General features: G+C 34.7%; 5 protein-coding genes across 7 annotated transcripts in view; 3 read left to right on the top strand and 2 right to left on the bottom strand.

Moving 5' to 3' along the window:
- LOC126852491 (sodium/hydrogen exchanger 9B1-like) overlaps positions 1–3,209 on the top strand; it is a 31,458-nt gene extending 28,249 nt beyond the window's left edge. Inside the window, exons 3-9 of the mRNA XM_050597327.1 lie at positions 99–704; positions 945–1,120; positions 1,521–1,639; positions 1,966–2,127; positions 2,263–2,409; positions 2,624–2,725; positions 2,844–3,209. Of these exons, the coding sequence (XP_050453284.1) occupies positions 99–704; positions 945–1,120; positions 1,521–1,639; positions 1,966–2,127; positions 2,263–2,409; positions 2,624–2,725; positions 2,844–3,161 (1,630 nt within the window). The 3' untranslated portion in view covers positions 3,162–3,209. The remainder of the gene's footprint in view (positions 1–98; positions 705–944; positions 1,121–1,520; positions 1,640–1,965; positions 2,128–2,262; positions 2,410–2,623; positions 2,726–2,843) is intronic.
- A 1,713-nt stretch (positions 3,210–4,922) lies between these two features.
- Positions 4,923–7,110, top strand: LOC126852355 (something about silencing protein 10). The gene is made up of 4 exons (XM_050597094.1): positions 4,923–5,041; positions 5,380–5,936; positions 6,207–6,865; positions 6,960–7,110. Exons 1-4 carry the CDS (start codon positions 5,025–5,027, stop codon positions 7,050–7,052), a joined length of 1,326 nt encoding a protein of 441 aa, XP_050453051.1. The 5' UTR covers positions 4,923–5,024; the 3' UTR covers positions 7,053–7,110.
- A 166-nt stretch (positions 7,111–7,276) lies between these two features.
- On the bottom strand, positions 7,277–8,703 carry LOC126852389 (10 kDa heat shock protein, mitochondrial-like). Of its 2 annotated transcripts, XM_050597163.1 has the most exons (3): positions 8,485–8,703; positions 7,744–7,911; positions 7,277–7,659 (listed from the first exon to the last, which is right to left on the bottom strand). In XM_050597163.1, the coding sequence occupies exons 1-3, from the start codon at positions 8,485–8,487 to the stop codon at positions 7,516–7,518; spliced, it is 315 nt and encodes a 104-aa protein (XP_050453120.1). In that variant the 5' UTR covers positions 8,488–8,703; the 3' UTR covers positions 7,277–7,515. The 2 variants fall into 2 exon arrangements, with proteins under 2 accessions (XP_050453120.1, XP_050453119.1); XM_050597162.1 differs by lacking the exon at positions 8,485–8,703 and having other exon boundaries at positions 7,744–7,920.
- Positions 8,704–9,518: 815 nt separating this feature from the next.
- On the top strand, positions 9,519–13,087 carry LOC126852341 (heat shock protein 60A-like). The gene is made up of 5 exons (XM_050597055.1): positions 9,519–9,688; positions 10,537–10,948; positions 11,111–11,697; positions 11,783–12,086; positions 12,227–13,087. The coding sequence occupies exons 2-5, from the start codon at positions 10,537–10,539 to the stop codon at positions 12,631–12,633; spliced, it is 1,710 nt and encodes a 569-aa protein (XP_050453012.1). The 5' UTR covers positions 9,519–9,688; the 3' UTR covers positions 12,634–13,087.
- Positions 13,088–13,274: 187 nt separating this feature from the next.
- Positions 13,275–16,905, bottom strand: LOC126852352 (DEAD-box helicase Dbp80). 2 transcript variants are annotated; one of them, XR_007687815.1, is made up of 9 exons: positions 16,606–16,905; positions 15,934–16,172; positions 15,763–15,855; positions 15,462–15,679; positions 15,179–15,380; positions 14,856–15,096; positions 14,618–14,780; positions 14,199–14,503; positions 13,275–14,032 (listed from the first exon to the last, which is right to left on the bottom strand). XR_007687815.1 is itself a non-coding variant. In XM_050597089.1 (8 exons), exons 1-8 carry the CDS (start codon positions 16,666–16,668, stop codon positions 14,250–14,252), a joined length of 1,473 nt encoding a protein of 490 aa, XP_050453046.1. In that variant the 5' UTR covers positions 16,669–16,905; the 3' UTR covers positions 13,275–14,249. The 2 variants fall into 2 exon arrangements, 1 of the variants encoding a protein (XP_050453046.1); XM_050597089.1 differs by having other exon boundaries at positions 13,275–14,503.
- Between the last annotated feature and the right edge of the window lie 38 nt (positions 16,906–16,943).

Raw genomic sequence — 16,943 nt, 5'->3', positions numbered from 1 at the left:
ACGCTTCAAGGAACACTTTATCAAATTAAACAATAATAACGCATTATTGTGATACTTTGCGAAGAAAGTTGAACGAGATACGCATCTCTTACAATTAGATCGATCCAGATAACGGAGATAGACGAATATGACGAAGACGATGATAACACTTGCTGTCATCGCGCGACTTTTTGCAACCAGAAGTTACGGGAAACTCTCGTTACCGACGTGATATCCGCGTGCTTCGATGTGCAACTGACATGGGCGGATCTTTTCTGGCTCGCAACCGTGGCTGGCATGACCATGATGGCCTGGGCCGTTCTATACTTTCTGCTGGGCGACATAGTACTACCAGGTGGCAGCGTCTTCGGTCTCCTGCTTCTTATAGTTTTCTCCTACACGCTCGGCTGGTCCCTTGTCTATATTCCTTGGCTGCATCTACCGCCCATCTTCGGCATGCTTCTAGCCGGTATAATATTGCGCAACACCGACGTCTACAATATACATGACGAACTCGGGCCGGGCCCAACATCCAAGATCAGGACCTTTTGTCTGACCTTCATCATGGTACGTGCCGGTCTGCAGCTAACGACGACCGCACTGAGGGCGCATCCAGTGTTTGTGCTGATTCTCGCGCTTATACCGTGTACCATCGAAATGTTAACGCTCACTGTCTCGTGCAGATACCTCCTTGACTTTCCGTGGAATTGGTCTTTCATGACAGGGTGAGCGAATTCTTCTACTATCGCATGTAGAACTTCTCAAATTATATTAACTAAAAATAATAGCTAGTCCAAAATATTTCTTATTATTATATATTTATTACATGTTATTATATTTCATTATTATATTATATATGTTAAAATATATATTTTTAATAAAAAAAATTATTTGTCTGGACTAAAGATTCGTATCTTACTTAAAAATATAAGGAAGATTTATACAATATTAAATTGCTTTTCAAGGACAATCGTGGCCTGCATGTCCCCCGTTGTAACGGTCAACTGCATGCTCAACTTAGCTGAACAAGGTTACGGAGAAGATAAAGGATTCGCCAGTTTATTATCCACAGCAGCGTCTATAGATGACGTCCATATTGTGTCTCTGTTTTCCATTTGCTTCTCTTTCGTTTTTAGCAATGGTATAATAGAAATCGTAAGACTAAAATAATTCTAAAGCGTCATAATGATACATTGATCAAGTTGCAATCTTTTTAATTCTTTAAATGCGGAAGATTTTGCATGTGAAAATTTTTTTAAATCTTTGACAAAAAAAAAATAAAAATATCAGTAAGAATCTGTTAAAAAGTTGACGGTACGCATTTTACACTAATTAAAATCGTGATTCCTCATCAAGAATTACTTCTTTATACTCGATATGTATGAAAAACGATTTAAGTATTTTATAACTTCCATAACATACTAAAAAAATACATTAACAATTTGTGACGCTCAGCACCGCAAACTGGTGACAAAGTATATAAAAAATTCTAAACGTACGAAGAAAGCTTTCTGTATAAAGTGAGCTATACATCTTTCTAGATGACGGGAGAACAGAATGGTGGTCCTATATCCCCGGCGGGATTCGAGATTTCCTTCTAGGGCTTATAGCAGGAATTATCTTGGGTTCTGCTCTGGCATTTTTCCCTCATCGCAATCACGTAGGTACTTTATTCATTTCCTCGCGTCCAAGTGCCCACGAAATTCGGATCACGTATCGCGAAAGTACGTTCGTGTAATCTGAACTAACAAGGGCAGACTTATTAACGCCTTTTCGAGATGTTTTATTAAAATATCGCTCTCACCGAAAGAGTACGAGAGATGATAAAATTCGCGAGGAAACGAGAGTAGCTCACTAATTTCGTACACAATTTTACAATAAACAATATTATTATATATATATATATATATATATATATATATATATACATATAATTTATTACATAATTTATATTAATTGTGCTCCAATTTTCTTGTTGTGTAACAGAAACACGCAATGTGGTATCGCATCGGCAGTTTAACTCTCGCATCTTTGATGTGCACCACAGCAGCATCGAGACTGGCGATTACAGGTGGAGGATATCTCGCTACTATTATATTATCGTTTATAGCAATTCATGGATGGCGAATCTTGACAGTATCGTATGATGTAAGTAATAAATAATCAATCAAAAAATTCGAAATTTTTTTTTGTTAATTCGCAACAAATCATCTTTGTCGATAAAATCTTAATTCTATAAATCCTATAAAAAAATTTATTTCTATCATTCTTTTTACATTGTAGACGACGCCTTTCCATAAAGCGTTTTATTTCTTGTGGCATTTTGTGCAACCGATTTTAGGGGGCGTGATCGGTGCCGATATCGATTTTAGAAGCTGGACTACATTAAAATTCGGACTCTATCTAACCTGTATATTAATAGGTATATCCGTAAGTCATCGTTTCAATAAAAAAAAAAGTAAAAAATAATTGAACTTTAAAAAAGCGAGTAGAGAGAAAATTGAATATATAAATTTTTCTTGATATTACCTGCAATAAAATTCTAAAAAATAATTTTCTCACGCGACACCAACATCTCTCACGTGTATGTCTTAAATGCAGATATATATGTCGACATAAATTTTACACGATTTTCCAAATTTAGATACGTAGTACTACCGCCTTTCTAATGACGCTTAGAATGCCTTTCACGTGGAAAGAACGACTTTTCGTCGCTATAGCTTGGGTACCAAAAGGAACTTTACAAGTGAGAAAAGAATAATTTTCTCATACCCGTGATAGAGATTTATGTGTATGTAATAATGTGTATGTAATAATATTTTTAATGTGAAATTGTCAATTTGACGAACGTCAATGGAAATTAGGCAGCATTAGCACCGATGGCATTCGAACGTGCTAGAAAGGAGGGTGATCCAACGAAAATCGAATTAGCCCTCGAAGTAGTAAGGATTTCCGTAATCGCTATCGTATTTCTGGCCCCGCTTGGTGCAATCGGCATAATGACTGCCGGCCCCTTTTTGCTAAAGAAGATCAGTATCGAAGAAGTCCAAAGAGAGCGTCAATTGAGCTATGCTCGCATCATCGCTCTGCAACCTATTAGAACAAGGCACAAACAAAGCAGAAGGGAATCTGTAATCAACAATACTGTTAAGATTTTTTCATCGATAGAATCGACACCATAGCATTAAGTGTGGATGTATTTATTTAAATATATCAATTTTCTACTTTAACTAAGTGCGCTCTTTCATTTCTTACAAAAAAAAATGTTGCAAAAAAAAATGTTTATTAATACTATAATAGCATATAACAAATTTTTATTTTAAATAAAGAAACAATGCTCTCTGAGAGAGAGAGAGAGAGAGAGAGAGAGAGAGGAGAAAGAGAACTCTCTCTCTCTCTATTATAAATATATAATATATATCTTCCATATAAATATACATATGTGTAAGCTATATTATTAATATATTATTTCGAACCTTGATTATTTTCTCTCTTTCTCTATCGCATTAGAATTTATCAAGATATTCACCTAGATTCTCAGGTATCATCCTTGCTATATTTTCCAGGAACATACGCACAGCGATATTATCGCGGCGCGGAAATGACTCGAACGTCTTACGTACCAGGCTGCGCATGGTGTGTGCTTTAAGCAGTCTGTTGACGTAAACAAATGCATCAGAGTGTGCGAACGACGACGACGTTGTATTATACACGCGAGTGAGCTTCTGCATTTAAAGCGCCGCGCCGGGTTGTTCGGTGTGTCTCCGCGGCGATCATTATATTGGCAAAGTGAAACTAGGGCAGAGCAGAGCGTCGCTACACGGGCGACGTGATAGGAGCATTGTGCTTATTGTTCGTAAATAGAATCGAGCGAGGCGCGTGGCGTCGTGATAAGGGAGACGCGGCGATGACGCGTTTCCGCGGCGCGTGCTCTAGGCGGCCTTCTCTCTCTTCCCCTCCCCCACCCTCCCCTCTCCCGCCACCCCGTGGAACACGACTGCACCGCAGATAGAGACTGCGTATTTCGAACGTCTTCGCGCGACTCGATAATGATATTTCGCGACTTCGCGAAATGCAACTAACGTAAGTTGAACGGATAGAATTGACGTGGAAATTCATTCTACGAAACTGCAAACTTTTTACCGCGCGCGTGGATTTATTTTGGATAATGTGCTTTTCTGAAATTAACTCCCTCTTTCTTCTAGAAAACAAAACGCGATTTTTTTTTTAAGTACAAAATTGGTAAAAATCGTTTGTTTTTATAACAATTGTGATATGAATTTTTTCGAAGGAAAAACGAGATATCGTTGTTTCAAAATCAAAATTTTTTTCTCCATGGCTTCTTCTTTAATAATTTTTTTAATAAGAGTCGATGCCCAAAACGACAAATTATTGCTATATATTTATTTATATACATCTATTGGTACACAAGTATTAGAGAAAATGTATAATCGATACAATCAAGCATAACACAAGGAAATGTATACATACTTAGCAACGACGATACCATTACTCGCAGGGAGAAGATCGTTTCAACCGATTTCGAGCGTAAAGAAGCGAATCGTTGATATCGAAATTACGTACTCGAGATATAATGTCGATTGTACCATTTTACGACGAAAGTTCGACACTTTACAAAACACTTTTCACATAAATTCCCGATTCCATTTCACGTAAAACACGTAATAATCATGAAAAACGCGCAAACCGCGACGCGACGCGTTCACGATCTGAGACATTCAAACGCGATATTGCAATTCTTGGAAATATCGTAACGGTTGAAACGGCGAACCAATCACAGCATTGCCTCTATGTTCACATCTCGAAGTCATGTTCGAAAATTGTCGGATGTGAAGCGGCTTTGACGGACCAATCAGAAGCCAAGATTTCTTTGTTCTGATTGGACGATCAAATGCTATTCTTCCGAGGGATAGATTTTCGAACACAATTCTGTGTATTTTATTTTCAGGCTAGGAGTATCGTGATATTTGGCACGTGCAAGCGTTTACATTTCTTTGAAATTTATTCTCTTCTTTTGCTCGAATATGGTTCGCAAAAAAAGGTAACATTTTATAAATTAATTAAATTTAATTTAAGAAAATTCCAATAACGTATAAGAATAAATTCTTTGAGAAATTATTGAATTTTAACTATAAAATATGGGTAACATCACGGGGATGATTATTTTCATCAACAAAATTTGCTAATAGCTAATTAATTAAGCGAATAAAAAAATAATTAAAATCATTTTAAATTTGAAGAACAAATTTTACCTACTACTTTGGAAACTTTATGCATTTACATTATGTTTTGACTTTTAATCACTGCTAAAATATTTTTTTTATGTTATGAAACACATACAACAATCTATTTTATATTTGTATTTATTTTTTCGTATAGAACAAGAAAGCCTCTTGACAATGAAGAAGCCAATGATATGGAAGATGATATCGAAGACATGGACATAGATGCTGTGACAGACTCGGAAGAAGAATATACAGAAACTGAGAAAAAACTGCTAGAAAAAGTACGAAAACAACGCACCATTGAAAATTTTGATAGTGATGATGAAGTTTACGGATTACAAGATGAGAAAGAGGAAGAGGAGGAAGAAGATGATCAGCAAGATTCAATGGAGTCTGACATTGAAGAACTACAAGAGGATTATGATATGCCAAATGACAGAGCTTGGGGCAATAAATCAAGAACTTTTTATTCATCAGACTTCAAATATACAGATTATGCAGTAGCACCTCAAAAGGATTTAATTAATGCTGATATGGAAGAAGAAGAAGGAAAAAGGCTTCATTTGAGATCAATGGAACAATATTTAGATCTTGATAGTGTAAATATCAATGAAGTTATACAAACCACAAAAGATAGGAAAAGCGATCAAAAAGATAATAAACAAGTGTCTGATAAAGAATCTTTTATATTTATGGTCAATAATTTTAAAGGTATGCATAAAATATGTGATATATATTTTTGCTATTATCTAGTTTATTACTAAACAATTATTATCACTTATGATATAATAATTTAATTGATTATACAAGAATTTTTCTCTCTCTGACATGCACTTTGAGCTAAGCTTTTGAATACAATATCTTTAGTATTATATAAGTAAAAAGTATATTTTTTTTGCATTTGTTGTTACATAATTATAAGTATACTAATAACAACCTATAATATTAATGGCATTTAATATATGACTATTTCTTTTACAGATTGCATGACAGAAGCAAAAGATATTTTGGCACCTTTTCTCAAACTGGTTGAAAATGGAACATGCCCTGATTGTAACGCTGTAGCTTTAGTTAGAACTAAATATCATGTTTTATTAAATTATTGTATCAATGTCTCTTTTTTCTTGATGCTGAAAGCCAAAGATTTGCCAGTAAAAATGCATCCAGTTACAAAGCGTCTGATACAGTATCATAAACTTCTCGACCAATTACAATCAAAACAGGGAAACTTGTTAGAACAAATAGCAGAAATACTTCATGCAGTTAAAGAGGGTAAACCTCTTTATTGCATATCAGATGGTTCTCAGATACAAACTCATAAAAACATTTCAAAACAAACCAGTTTAATAAAAAATATATCACGACAAAAAGAACAAGAAAAACAAGAACAATTATTATTGGATAGTATGGAAGAAACAGATCTAGATGAAGAAAAGTCATATGATGACAAAGCTATAGACGATGGAAAGGATAATGCCACAAATGTAGATCTTATGAACGAAGAGGAAGGAAAGAGAGCAATAACTTATCAAATGGCAAAGAACAGAGGTCTTACACCTTATCGTAAAAAGGAATTACGAAATCCTCGAGTGAAACACAAAAATAAATATCGTAAAGCCCTGATTCGCAGAAAAGGCGCGGTACGTATATATATAAAATACGAAAAATAAAAATTTATTACCGACACATAAGAATTTAAGATATTTTATATATGATGAATATTATTTTTTACAGATAAAAGAGGTGAGAAAGGAGTTGACACGCTATGAAGGAGAGATTTCTGGTATCAAAGCTGGTGCAAAAAGGGGCATTAAATTAAAATATTAATTATAAAATTCCAATTGTATATAATATCAATGGAAATATAATTTTTAATGATAATAATCTTATTTGAGTACTAAAAAAGCAAAATCGTTTGAAAATTATCAATATCACAATCAATAATATATTAATTGCTATACATTTATATGTAAATACTAATTTTTGAATAGGAAAAGGAAAATACTTGCTTTTATAGTTATTTATAGTTAGTTAATATACATAATAACAAATATAGTAGACAAATGCTTTATTTTATCAGAGAAAATTGTATATACATATAGAATGAGAAACACAATAGTACTTCAGCAGCAACAGAGTTTTTAAAAACTGAAGTTTATTAGATCAAACAAATAACCTTCAAAGTTATATTACAAATCTTTATATAACTTCTTGCTGCAAATTAATTCATGAGATTGTGGAATAGTTCATAGCATTTACAAAACTGGGAACGTTAAAGTCAATGAATAACTTAAACTTCTACTTTGGCTAATATATCCGATTCGCGGAACAGATGGTATTCTCTGTTATCCTCAAGTTCGACTTTAGTGCCACCATATTCGGGAAGTAATACAACATCTCCAATCTTAATGCTTAAAGGCACGTGCTCTCCTTTCTAAAAAAAAAAATATACAATAATTAAAATATTATTTTAAATGTTGTAAAGTAGATATACAAATAGGATATTTTATGTACGTACATCATTCTTTGCTCCAGGTCCTGTTGCGATAACTGTACCTCGCAGGACTTTTGCTTGCGCTTTCTCTGGCAACACAATGCCACCTTTCGTTTTGGTTATAGCTTCGGCCCTTTGTACAAGAACTCTGTCAAAAAGAGGAATAAGCCTCTTCACAGCATTAGCAGCAGCCTGTAACATGTATAAATAACATGTATGCAATTAAGCATATTTTTTTTCAGCTTCATAGTTTTTAATCTCTAATTATATTATAAAAAACTTGTGGAGATGATAATTAGATAAACTATACTTTTTGTGTGTCATTTTCTTCATTATAAATTTTTCGGCATTTGACAGAAAAAAAAAAATAGATTGAAGAGTATATATGATAACACAAGTGACAAAATTTCTCGCCATACAGCAAGTTCGTGAAATACCTGTAATTCCTGCATAATTAATTATTCTTTCCCTTCTCAGAAATTAAATTGCTACACAAGGATAATTGCAGTCGAGGCGCCAATTTGTCTATCTCGACAAATTTATAAACAAATGCCATTCAAAGCAATAAACGCAAACAAAAGGAGCGTGATGTCGTGAAATGTTTTATTAGGAATAATTGGAGACGCAATTTGGGCGTGAGATAAAAAGAATTGGAAGGGTTATGAGGAGAATAAGAGAAAAGATATTTCACAGTGATTTGCGCAAAAAGTATAGAAAATCGTCTCGCTATCGTCTCTTATGCTTTATCTATGCAGGATCTCTCACCATAATCGCGATTTCTTTAGCAGGCGCAAAAGTAATATCGCTCGAAGCCGAACGTTGCGAACGCACGCTTTTGCAGACACGTTGTGTAACCTAAACTGCGACCGGCACACGGAGTATGGAGTAGAGGGTAGAACCGTGGGGGCCGTGGGGCCGTGGTATATTCTCGAAGGTTCCCCTCCACGAAGGTTCCTCCGAGTTCCACGATGCGCCGCGGTTTCTCGCGCATTCGATCGTCTCTTATCGCGGCTACGAAGAAGGTGATTACGTAATCTCGCCGTAGATTTTTCGAGAGTTATTCGGATCTTCGATCTTTCGACAATTCTTTGAATAAGAAATTTATCTATTTATTTTTCTTATCTCTTTTCTTATCTTCTCACGATTCACGCTCAAATTTCACGCTAGAAATCGTTATTACCGGCGAGATTTATAAATTACATATAAATTAAATTAAATTGCGAACGATGCAATGGCTCTCCCCGGAAAAGCGATTTATTTGCATCGATAATTGCCCTGTCATGGTTTACAGTGGAAAGATAACGGGAAAAAAATCTCATAAGAGAAAAAAAAAGAACATAAAAAGACGTCTTTTATCGAATTCAGATTTCAATAATAAGCATGGCGTGAATAAGCAAAAATGAATCTCGCTGTTCATTTGCGACAACGCGAAAAACGCGAAAGCTTCGAGTCTTTATTCTCACAAATAATCGAACAAAATACATGTATATCTTAAAATATACGATAATAAAAAAAAAAAAAATGTAGACACACACATGCGAGAATGATTGACACAGTCGGCCGATTGCGTCACGCGGGATCGTACTTTCTAGAATCTACTCTACACGGTGGTCTCGTTCTTATCGCGATTCTTTGAAATAAAATATTCATCAAACTTTTCAAAATACTGTCTTTAGTAAAATCCTTTTCTCGCCATTACAAAATAATCTTTATTTGAAATTAATTCGTTGCAATTGTAAGGTTAATTTCAATCGAAAATGATGAGGAGAAGATAAAAAGGGGGTAAAGGGTAGAGGGCAGAGGGGAGAGGGGACACTCATGTGATGGCGCTCGTCTCTCCTCTCATTCCGCTTACATTCTATTCACGAGACAACGTGCGGTCACGTCGCGCCGATCTTCAATTCGTTCTCGACACCGATCAACGTTGATCAATCAGTTTCGCCGAGGAGTATCACTTTAAGAATAAAAGGTAAAGACACGAAATGGCGCGATTCGCGAAGAGGATTGCGAGAAAATTCACCGAGACGAATTTAGCCGGCCGGGATCCGCGTGCGCGATCTTCGCGAATGATCGACGGGATTCTCGTTTCTTCTTCTCGGGAAAAAAAAAATGATCCTTTGATGAGAGAATCGAACGGTTTTCTCGGTTTTCTCGAATCGGATCGAGCTCCGATTTTCGATCGGATTCGCGAAAGCAATAATTTTACCCCAAAACGTTAACCTCTTATCGCCGCTCCACGCGGAACTTTACATAACCACATTTCCATCCCGAGAATAATTTACGATTATGCGATTAATAAATTGTATAAATGTGTAATTCTAAAAATTGCGCGATTATTCGTGATAAATTGCTTCAATAATTCTTCTTCAATATTTCTTCTTTTTCTCTTCATTCAACGAAACATTTCTCTTATTAAATTATGCTTTCGCGTAATCTGATAATGATAACGGATTTTTTACAATTGCATACATTTACGTATTTACAATTAATGTTTGAAGGTTTTAATTTAACCTAACAGATACAATATTTTCGCCAACTATCCGTTTATACGACAATATTCGCTTTTATAACAATTTATCTTAATTTATTAATTTTTTATCTGTATTAAAAGATGACGTGATTTTAAATTTAACACAGTTAAATGTTTTTTGCTTAAAATAATATCGTCGACAAGAGATATGAATCGAATGTTATTGAATGTTTCACTTTAATAATTGCATCAGAAAGTACAAAGTTATTTATAGTTAAACTTACATTGCTAAAATGATGTGGCTTAAAATCAAAACTTCAACTGATATTCATTTTGTTCTTTTATAGATGCACAGACTACCTACTATATTGAGAGGAGCTGCTCTGCGCCAATTACAGGTGCGCACTTATGCCAAAGATGTGCGTTTCGGAGCGGACGTTCGTGCCTTGATGTTGCAAGGTGTAGACATTTTGGCAGATGCCGTTGCCGTGACAATGGGTCCTAAAGGTCGTAACGTTATCTTGGAACAAAGCTGGGGAAGTCCAAAAATTACAAAGGATGGCGTGACTGTGGCAAAAGGCATCGAATTAAAAGATAAGTTTCAAAATATTGGAGCTAAATTGGTGCAAGATGTAGCTAACAATACCAATGAGGAAGCTGGTGATGGTACCACAACAGCAACTATATTAGCTAGAGCTATAGCCAAAGAGGGATTTGAGAAGATTAGCAAAGGTGCAAATCCTGTAGAAATCAGACGAGGTAAAATATTAATTTATATAATGGACAAATTATTTGTATCTTGCGGTGTCTGAGGAAATTGTTAATCTTTGACCTTGCCCCGCAAGATAAATTTAAGATTAATATGTACACATTATATTTTTTGTTACAGCCTTATGTATTAAAGAATCTGTTGCTTTTCAGGTGTAATGCTGGCAGTAGACAAAGTCAAAGATGAATTGAAAACTTTGAGCAAACCAGTTACGACACCCGAGGAAATCGCCCAAGTAGCAACAATATCCGCTAACGGTGACAAAGCTGTCGGCAACTTGATATCTGACGCCATGAAGAAGGTCGGGAAGGAAGGTGTGATTACCGTAAAGGATGGCAAAACACTCACCGATGAGTTGGAGGTCATAGAAGGATTGAAATTTGATAGAGGCTACATCTCTCCATACTTCATCAATTCCAGTAAAGGAGCCAAAGTTGAATTTCAAGATGCGCTCCTTCTCTTTAGCGAAAAGAAAATCTCCTCCGTTCAAAGCATTATCCCCGCCTTAGAACTGGCCAACTCGCAACGCAAGCCCCTCGTAATAATTGCCGAGGATGTAGATGGCGAAGCTTTGTCGACACTTGTTGTCAATCGTTTGAAAATCGGATTGCAAGTAGCTGCGGTTAAAGCTCCTGGTTTCGGTGACAATAGAAAAGCTACTCTTCAAGATATGGCAATATCCACTGGTGGCATTGTATTCGGCGATGACGCTAATCTTGTCAAACTGGAGGACGTCCAGGTACTTATATGTCCAAATAAATAATTCAATAGTGTGTAGTTCAATCAAATTGACAGAATTCTGTAGATAATATTTTATTTCTCAGGCAAGCGACTTGGGTCAGGTAGGAGAAATCATCATCACGAAAGATGACACTCTCATTTTGAAAGGCAAAGGAAAAAAGGCTGATATCGACAGGAGAGCCGATCAGATTAGAGATCAAATCGAGAATACTACGTCCGACTACGAAAAGGAGAAACTGCAGGAACGTTTGGCAAGGTTAGCATCCGGAGTCGCCGTCTTAAGGGTTGGCGGAAGCAGCGAAGTAGAAGTTAACGAGAAGAAGGACCGTGTGCACGATGCCCTCAATGCCACTCGCGCCGCTGTCGAGGAAGGAATTGTTCCCGGAGGTAAATCTCTCTTGCATGTTTTTTCATATGTATATATATGTGTGTATACATATATATATATATATATATATATATATATATATATATATACACACATAATATATAATAATAAATATATTATTACGATTGTTTTTTTACAGGCGGCACCGCTCTGTTGAGATGTATACCAGCATTGCGACAGCTCAAGGCAGTGAACAGCGATCAGGAGACAGGAATCAAAATTGTAGCGAATGCTCTGCGTATGCCGTGTCTACAGATCGCGCTAAATGCCGGCGTCGATGCTAGTGTGGTGGTGGCCAAAGTGAGCGAGGGCAAATTAGGTTACGATGCTTTGAAGGACGAATATGTCGACATGATTGAAAAGGGTATCATCGATCCCACGAAAGTCGTACGCACTGCGCTCACTGATGCGGCTGGCGTTGCATCACTGTTGACAACGGCGGAAGCGGTCGTCACTGAATTACCGAAGGAGGAACCGCAAATGCCAATGGGCGGCGGTATGGGTGGTATGGGAGGAATGGGTGGCATGGGTGGTATGGGCATGTAAAAAAAGAAAGACAAAGACTGAGAAAAAGAGCCTATACTGCGATCCTGTTTTTATGAGACACAAAACGTCGCGCAATGTTGTTAAAATAGTTCCGGACTTTTAGCTCAGTTCGAACGGAACAGAGATCCGGTCAGTTTGTATTTTGAAACATTACAGCCGATAACATACGACGCATCTAATACGAATCCATCATTCGAAGACTCAGTTTATTTTATATTGCTTCTGTTCTAAGGATCTGTAACATTGTTACAAAACGTATACTTCATGCAGGTCATTCATTCTTTTTCATTTAATAACTGAGTATATGTAGTGCATATAAGAATATTTTAAATATGCAAATGCGTCTAATGTAAAAAAATGATTACTACATTATGAAATGTGTTGATATGTTTATACAGGTGATTTTGGTGGCGAATTAACAACTTAACCAATTACATGATAACTTTTAAATAAATTTTAATTATTTTGTCCATCGTTAAATCCCGTGTCCCAAGTAATATAATTATTTCATACAGCCACAAACGAAAACTGATAGCTCTTGTTCGATGCTTGATATATTTCCAATTATAGTATTCATTAGAGATTTAAAAGTATGAATGTATGTTAATTGTAGAAGGTTAATTATTTACATTCTTTCATAATTTTATAATTAATAAATTTATTTTCTGCTTTATTATATAATAAATGTATGTTTAGATTACAACTTTATTTTTCATGTGTGCATCTTATACTTAATTTTACAAACATATTTCAAAGAAGTAAATAATTAGAGTTTAAAAATGGAATTTTTTTTATTAGAATATAAACATTCTTATTATCCATCTTGTTTTATACATTTGCTTTTATTAGTAGTATTACCAAAACACGAATTGAGTATATCAAAACAAATCTTGCACAATCATAACACAATTTTTCAATTAAACGTATAAGAAATATATTTCAGACACCTTACATACGGACTTATTCCGACGTGATCATTAAATATCTGTCGACATTTATATTTTCAGAATATTATGCTCGTTAAATCACTATTATTTTCTGAGATCGTAAATATCCAAAGAGATGTTCAGGCTGATCAAATCATCACATGCAATAAAAAAAATTTAACAAAAAGATTTTCTCATTTTGACGCTTTTGTAAATTTTTCATATCACAAACTTAAAGTACTTGTACCTTGTTTTTTAGCTGTGGCATAAAATTATCATACGGGTCAAACACATATGAAATTAAAAAATCAAATAGGGAGGCATTCCGATCTTTTTTTTAAAAAAATCTACGTGTGAACTTTCTCTCAATACATGTACATAAAAATATTTTCCAAAAGTATTTTTGTGTTCTTACAATATTTTTTATCTGATCATTGTTTTTCATTATATTCAATGAAATGTACAATATGTAACTGCAAAAGAGGGAGAGAGATAAACAGAAGTATAAGAGAAAAAAAAGCAATTTGTTTTAGTGTAGAATTATTGTGTCTATGTGTTTGTGGAAAAGAATATTTCATATTCAAAATACAAAGTTCACTTTAAAAAATATTATATATATATATATATATTTAAACCTACAGATATATCCATAAAAAGCGTACTTATGTTGCTATATGTCTGTATATTAGTCTAAGCGCCGATTTTTTCGATTTCATCCGCATCTTCCGCGTCTAGATAATGAATTTTCTTGCCAAAATGTTTCTCTATGTCTTTGCATAATTGCATCGCATGCGTCGAGTCAATTAAATTAATGGCAATCCCCGATTTACCGAATCGACCTGTTCTGCCGATCCTGTGCAAATATGTTTCGCAGTCGGCTTGTCGTTTGTGGTCCATCGGCAAATCAAAATTAACCACTATCGTCACTTGTTCTACATCAATACCTATCAAATATAAATTTTATTTTATCTTTATATAATTGTCATAGTATTATATTTAAAAGTAATCACTAAAAAAATACACAGATTACATGCGTTGTGTATTGCATTTTCATATACCTCTGGCTAAAACATTTGTGGTGATGAGAACTTTCTCAAGTCCTGCTCTAAATCTATCTAGTACAGAAATTCTTTGTTCAACCGTCAAGTCACCAGAAAGTATTGCTACTGCATGTCCATCTCTTGTCATCTTCTCTGCCAACCAACTGGCTGTCTTTTTCGTCTGAAGAATAATACATTATAGTTTATCATAATAAATTAGGATTTAATAAATTTTTAAAATAATCAAAATTCTTACATGACAAAAAATAATTGCTTGCCCAATTGTTATTACGCCATAAATGTTAGTAATAGCTGTATATTTCTCATCTATATTTTTGCATTTAATGTAGTATTGTTTGATATTATCTAAACTCTCCTCTTCTCTTAATAGCCGTATTATTAATGGATTACTGACTATAATCTCTGCAAAGTTCATCACTTCTGGTTCATAAGTCGCAGAAAAAAACATCATTTGACATTTTTCTGGTTTAAGTAATCTGCACAAATAGTAAATATAAATAATGTAATGTGTAAAATATAAACGTATTATTTGGTTATATAATATCTCTGAGAAATTACTTATGGATGCGGATGCATTGATCTTGGTGACCTTGTGTAGCAATCATTACATCTGCTTCATCCAACACAAAAACAGATATTTTGCTTAGATCAAAGTATTTAAATTTGTGTCCCCAATCCAGCACTTTGCCCGGAGTTCCTATAATTATGTGCTCGGTGATTTTTGGTTTAACTCTTCTGTCTTCAGTTGATTCACGGCTTACTAAAATAATTAAAGCAATGTTAATTGCAAAAGTTCCAATGCAACAATCAATTCAAATTTCATAAAAAATATATATATTACTTTCTTCTCCTCTCACGGCGTACTTTATTTTTATCTCGGGACAAAAACGTGACATTTTTGCCGCTACTTCTCCTGTTTGGATTGCCAACTCATAAGTTGGCGATAGACAAAGTACTTGTGGGTAATTTTTTGTAACATCTACCCGACTTAACATGGCAAGTACAAATGCAGCTGTTTTACCAGTTCCAGATTGAGATTGTGCAATCATATTCTGTGGTCTAGCAAAATTTTTTCAAAAATTTAAAGATTATATTTAAAATAAAAAAAATAAAAAAAATTATAGAAACTAGCTTATGCTTACGGATCAGCAAGTAAAGTAGGTAAAGCAGTTTCTTGAATTCTAGAGGGAGCATTAAATCCCATAGCATATACTCCTTTCAATAGTTCAGGCTTGCTATATTAGAAAATATAAAATTTATATTAACATATGCCATTATTTGAGTTTAGAATAAAGATTATTATAATTATTTACAGATGAAGAGCATCAAATGTTTTGACACTGTATAATGGAGAATTTGGATCTTTTCTTTGAACCTCTATATCTTTTGTCGTTTCAACTAATTTTTTCCTTAAAATTTTTTGCAGGTGCGATCTTTCTGCCGGCGAAATTTGATCTTCCGATGTATCATCGTCGCTCTTTGCATCTCCATCTTTTACAGAAGCAGGAATGGATGCAGCCTGGTTTGATTTATCCAAGTTCATATTTGTCAGCTATAATGTATAAAATCAATCAAGTTGAAGAATGTATGAAGAAGTTCAACGTGATACGCGATAGTTGAAACTAATAGGTACACAGTTATTCAGACATATAAAATGTGTGTAAAAAATAGGTTAACCGGTAGAGAAGCTATTATTATTGTAAATAATAAAATGGATCGTGGATCGAATAGCAAGTCATACGAATAGCGCTGATTTTCTGAGACATTCAATGTACATTATAAACGCATGAAGAGAATTAAGACTCCCGCACAATCAAAAACATAAAGAACAGGAAATAAATATTAGAGTTAAAGACTGATTTAACTTTTGATAAAATAATTTTCTTTTCAATTTTCCAAGTTTTCCGGTATGTACATAGTACAAGTTATGTACATACCAAAAAAAACAAATGTGTAATACATTTCCCGCGAGAATCCCGTGTTACCTTTGATGTTAATTTGTCCTGTTCCTCAGCATATTGGCCCCAGTCGACCTTAGTTGAAGCCATATTCGTCAGTTCTTATTTTTTCACAATTTATGTCCGTTGAATGCGTCCGATCACGCTAGATCACGTCAAAATATCTAGTCGGTTATTTCGTTGACAATGGAAAATGGTTCATGACGTGATAGGTCGCAGGTCGTAAGCTGCAAGAAATAGCAAAGTGCGAGAAATAAAGAATGAATAACAGGTCAACTTGCCGACTGAAATGAGTTTCAAATTGATTTTAGAGACTCCGTGCGATAAAAATATAAAGCTTTGACTTCGGGGCTGCCAATGTCGAG

Source organism: Cataglyphis hispanica, chromosome 10 (assembly GCF_021464435.1).
Source record: "Cataglyphis hispanica isolate Lineage 1 chromosome 10, ULB_Chis1_1.0, whole genome shotgun sequence".
In the NCBI taxonomy this organism is placed as follows: domain Eukaryota; kingdom Metazoa; phylum Arthropoda; class Insecta; order Hymenoptera; family Formicidae; genus Cataglyphis; species Cataglyphis hispanica.
Note: the sequence above shows the minus strand (reverse complement) of the source record. Positions and strands in the feature narration are given on the sequence as shown.

Excerpts from the sequence above, each read along its gene's own strand:
- LOC126852389 (XM_050597162.1), bottom strand. The coding sequence starts at position 7,920 with ATGTTACAGGCTGCTGCTAATGCTGTGAAGAGGCTTATTCCTCTTTTT. Across the intron at positions 7,660-7,743 it reads GACCTGGAGCAAAGAATGAT|AAAGGAGAGCACGTGCCTTT; the intron begins GTACGTACATAA and ends TTTTTTTTTTAG.
- LOC126852352 (XM_050597089.1), bottom strand. The coding sequence starts at position 16,668 with ATGGCTTCAACTAAGGTCGACTGGGGCCAATATGCTGAGGAACAGGAC. Across the intron at positions 16,173-16,605 it reads AGGACAAATTAACATCAAAG|CTGACAAATATGAACTTGGA; the intron begins GTAACACGGGAT and ends TATACATTATAG. Across the intron at positions 15,680-15,762 it reads CCTACTTTACTTGCTGATCC|ACCACAGAATATGATTGCAC; the intron begins GTAAGCATAAGC and ends AAATTTTGCTAG.
- LOC126852355 (XM_050597094.1), top strand. Across the intron at positions 5,937-6,206 it reads TATGGTCAATAATTTTAAAG|ATTGCATGACAGAAGCAAAA; the intron begins GTATGCATAAAA and ends TTTCTTTTACAG. Across the intron at positions 6,866-6,959 it reads TGATTCGCAGAAAAGGCGCG|ATAAAAGAGGTGAGAAAGGA; the intron begins GTACGTATATAT and ends TATTTTTTACAG.
- LOC126852341 (XM_050597055.1), top strand. The coding sequence starts at position 10,537 with ATGCACAGACTACCTACTATATTGAGAGGAGCTGCTCTGCGCCAATTA. Across the intron at positions 10,949-11,110 it reads TCCTGTAGAAATCAGACGAG|GTGTAATGCTGGCAGTAGAC; the intron begins GTAAAATATTAA and ends GTTGCTTTTCAG. Across the intron at positions 12,087-12,226 it reads GGAAGGAATTGTTCCCGGAG|GCGGCACCGCTCTGTTGAGA; the intron begins GTAAATCTCTCT and ends GTTTTTTTACAG.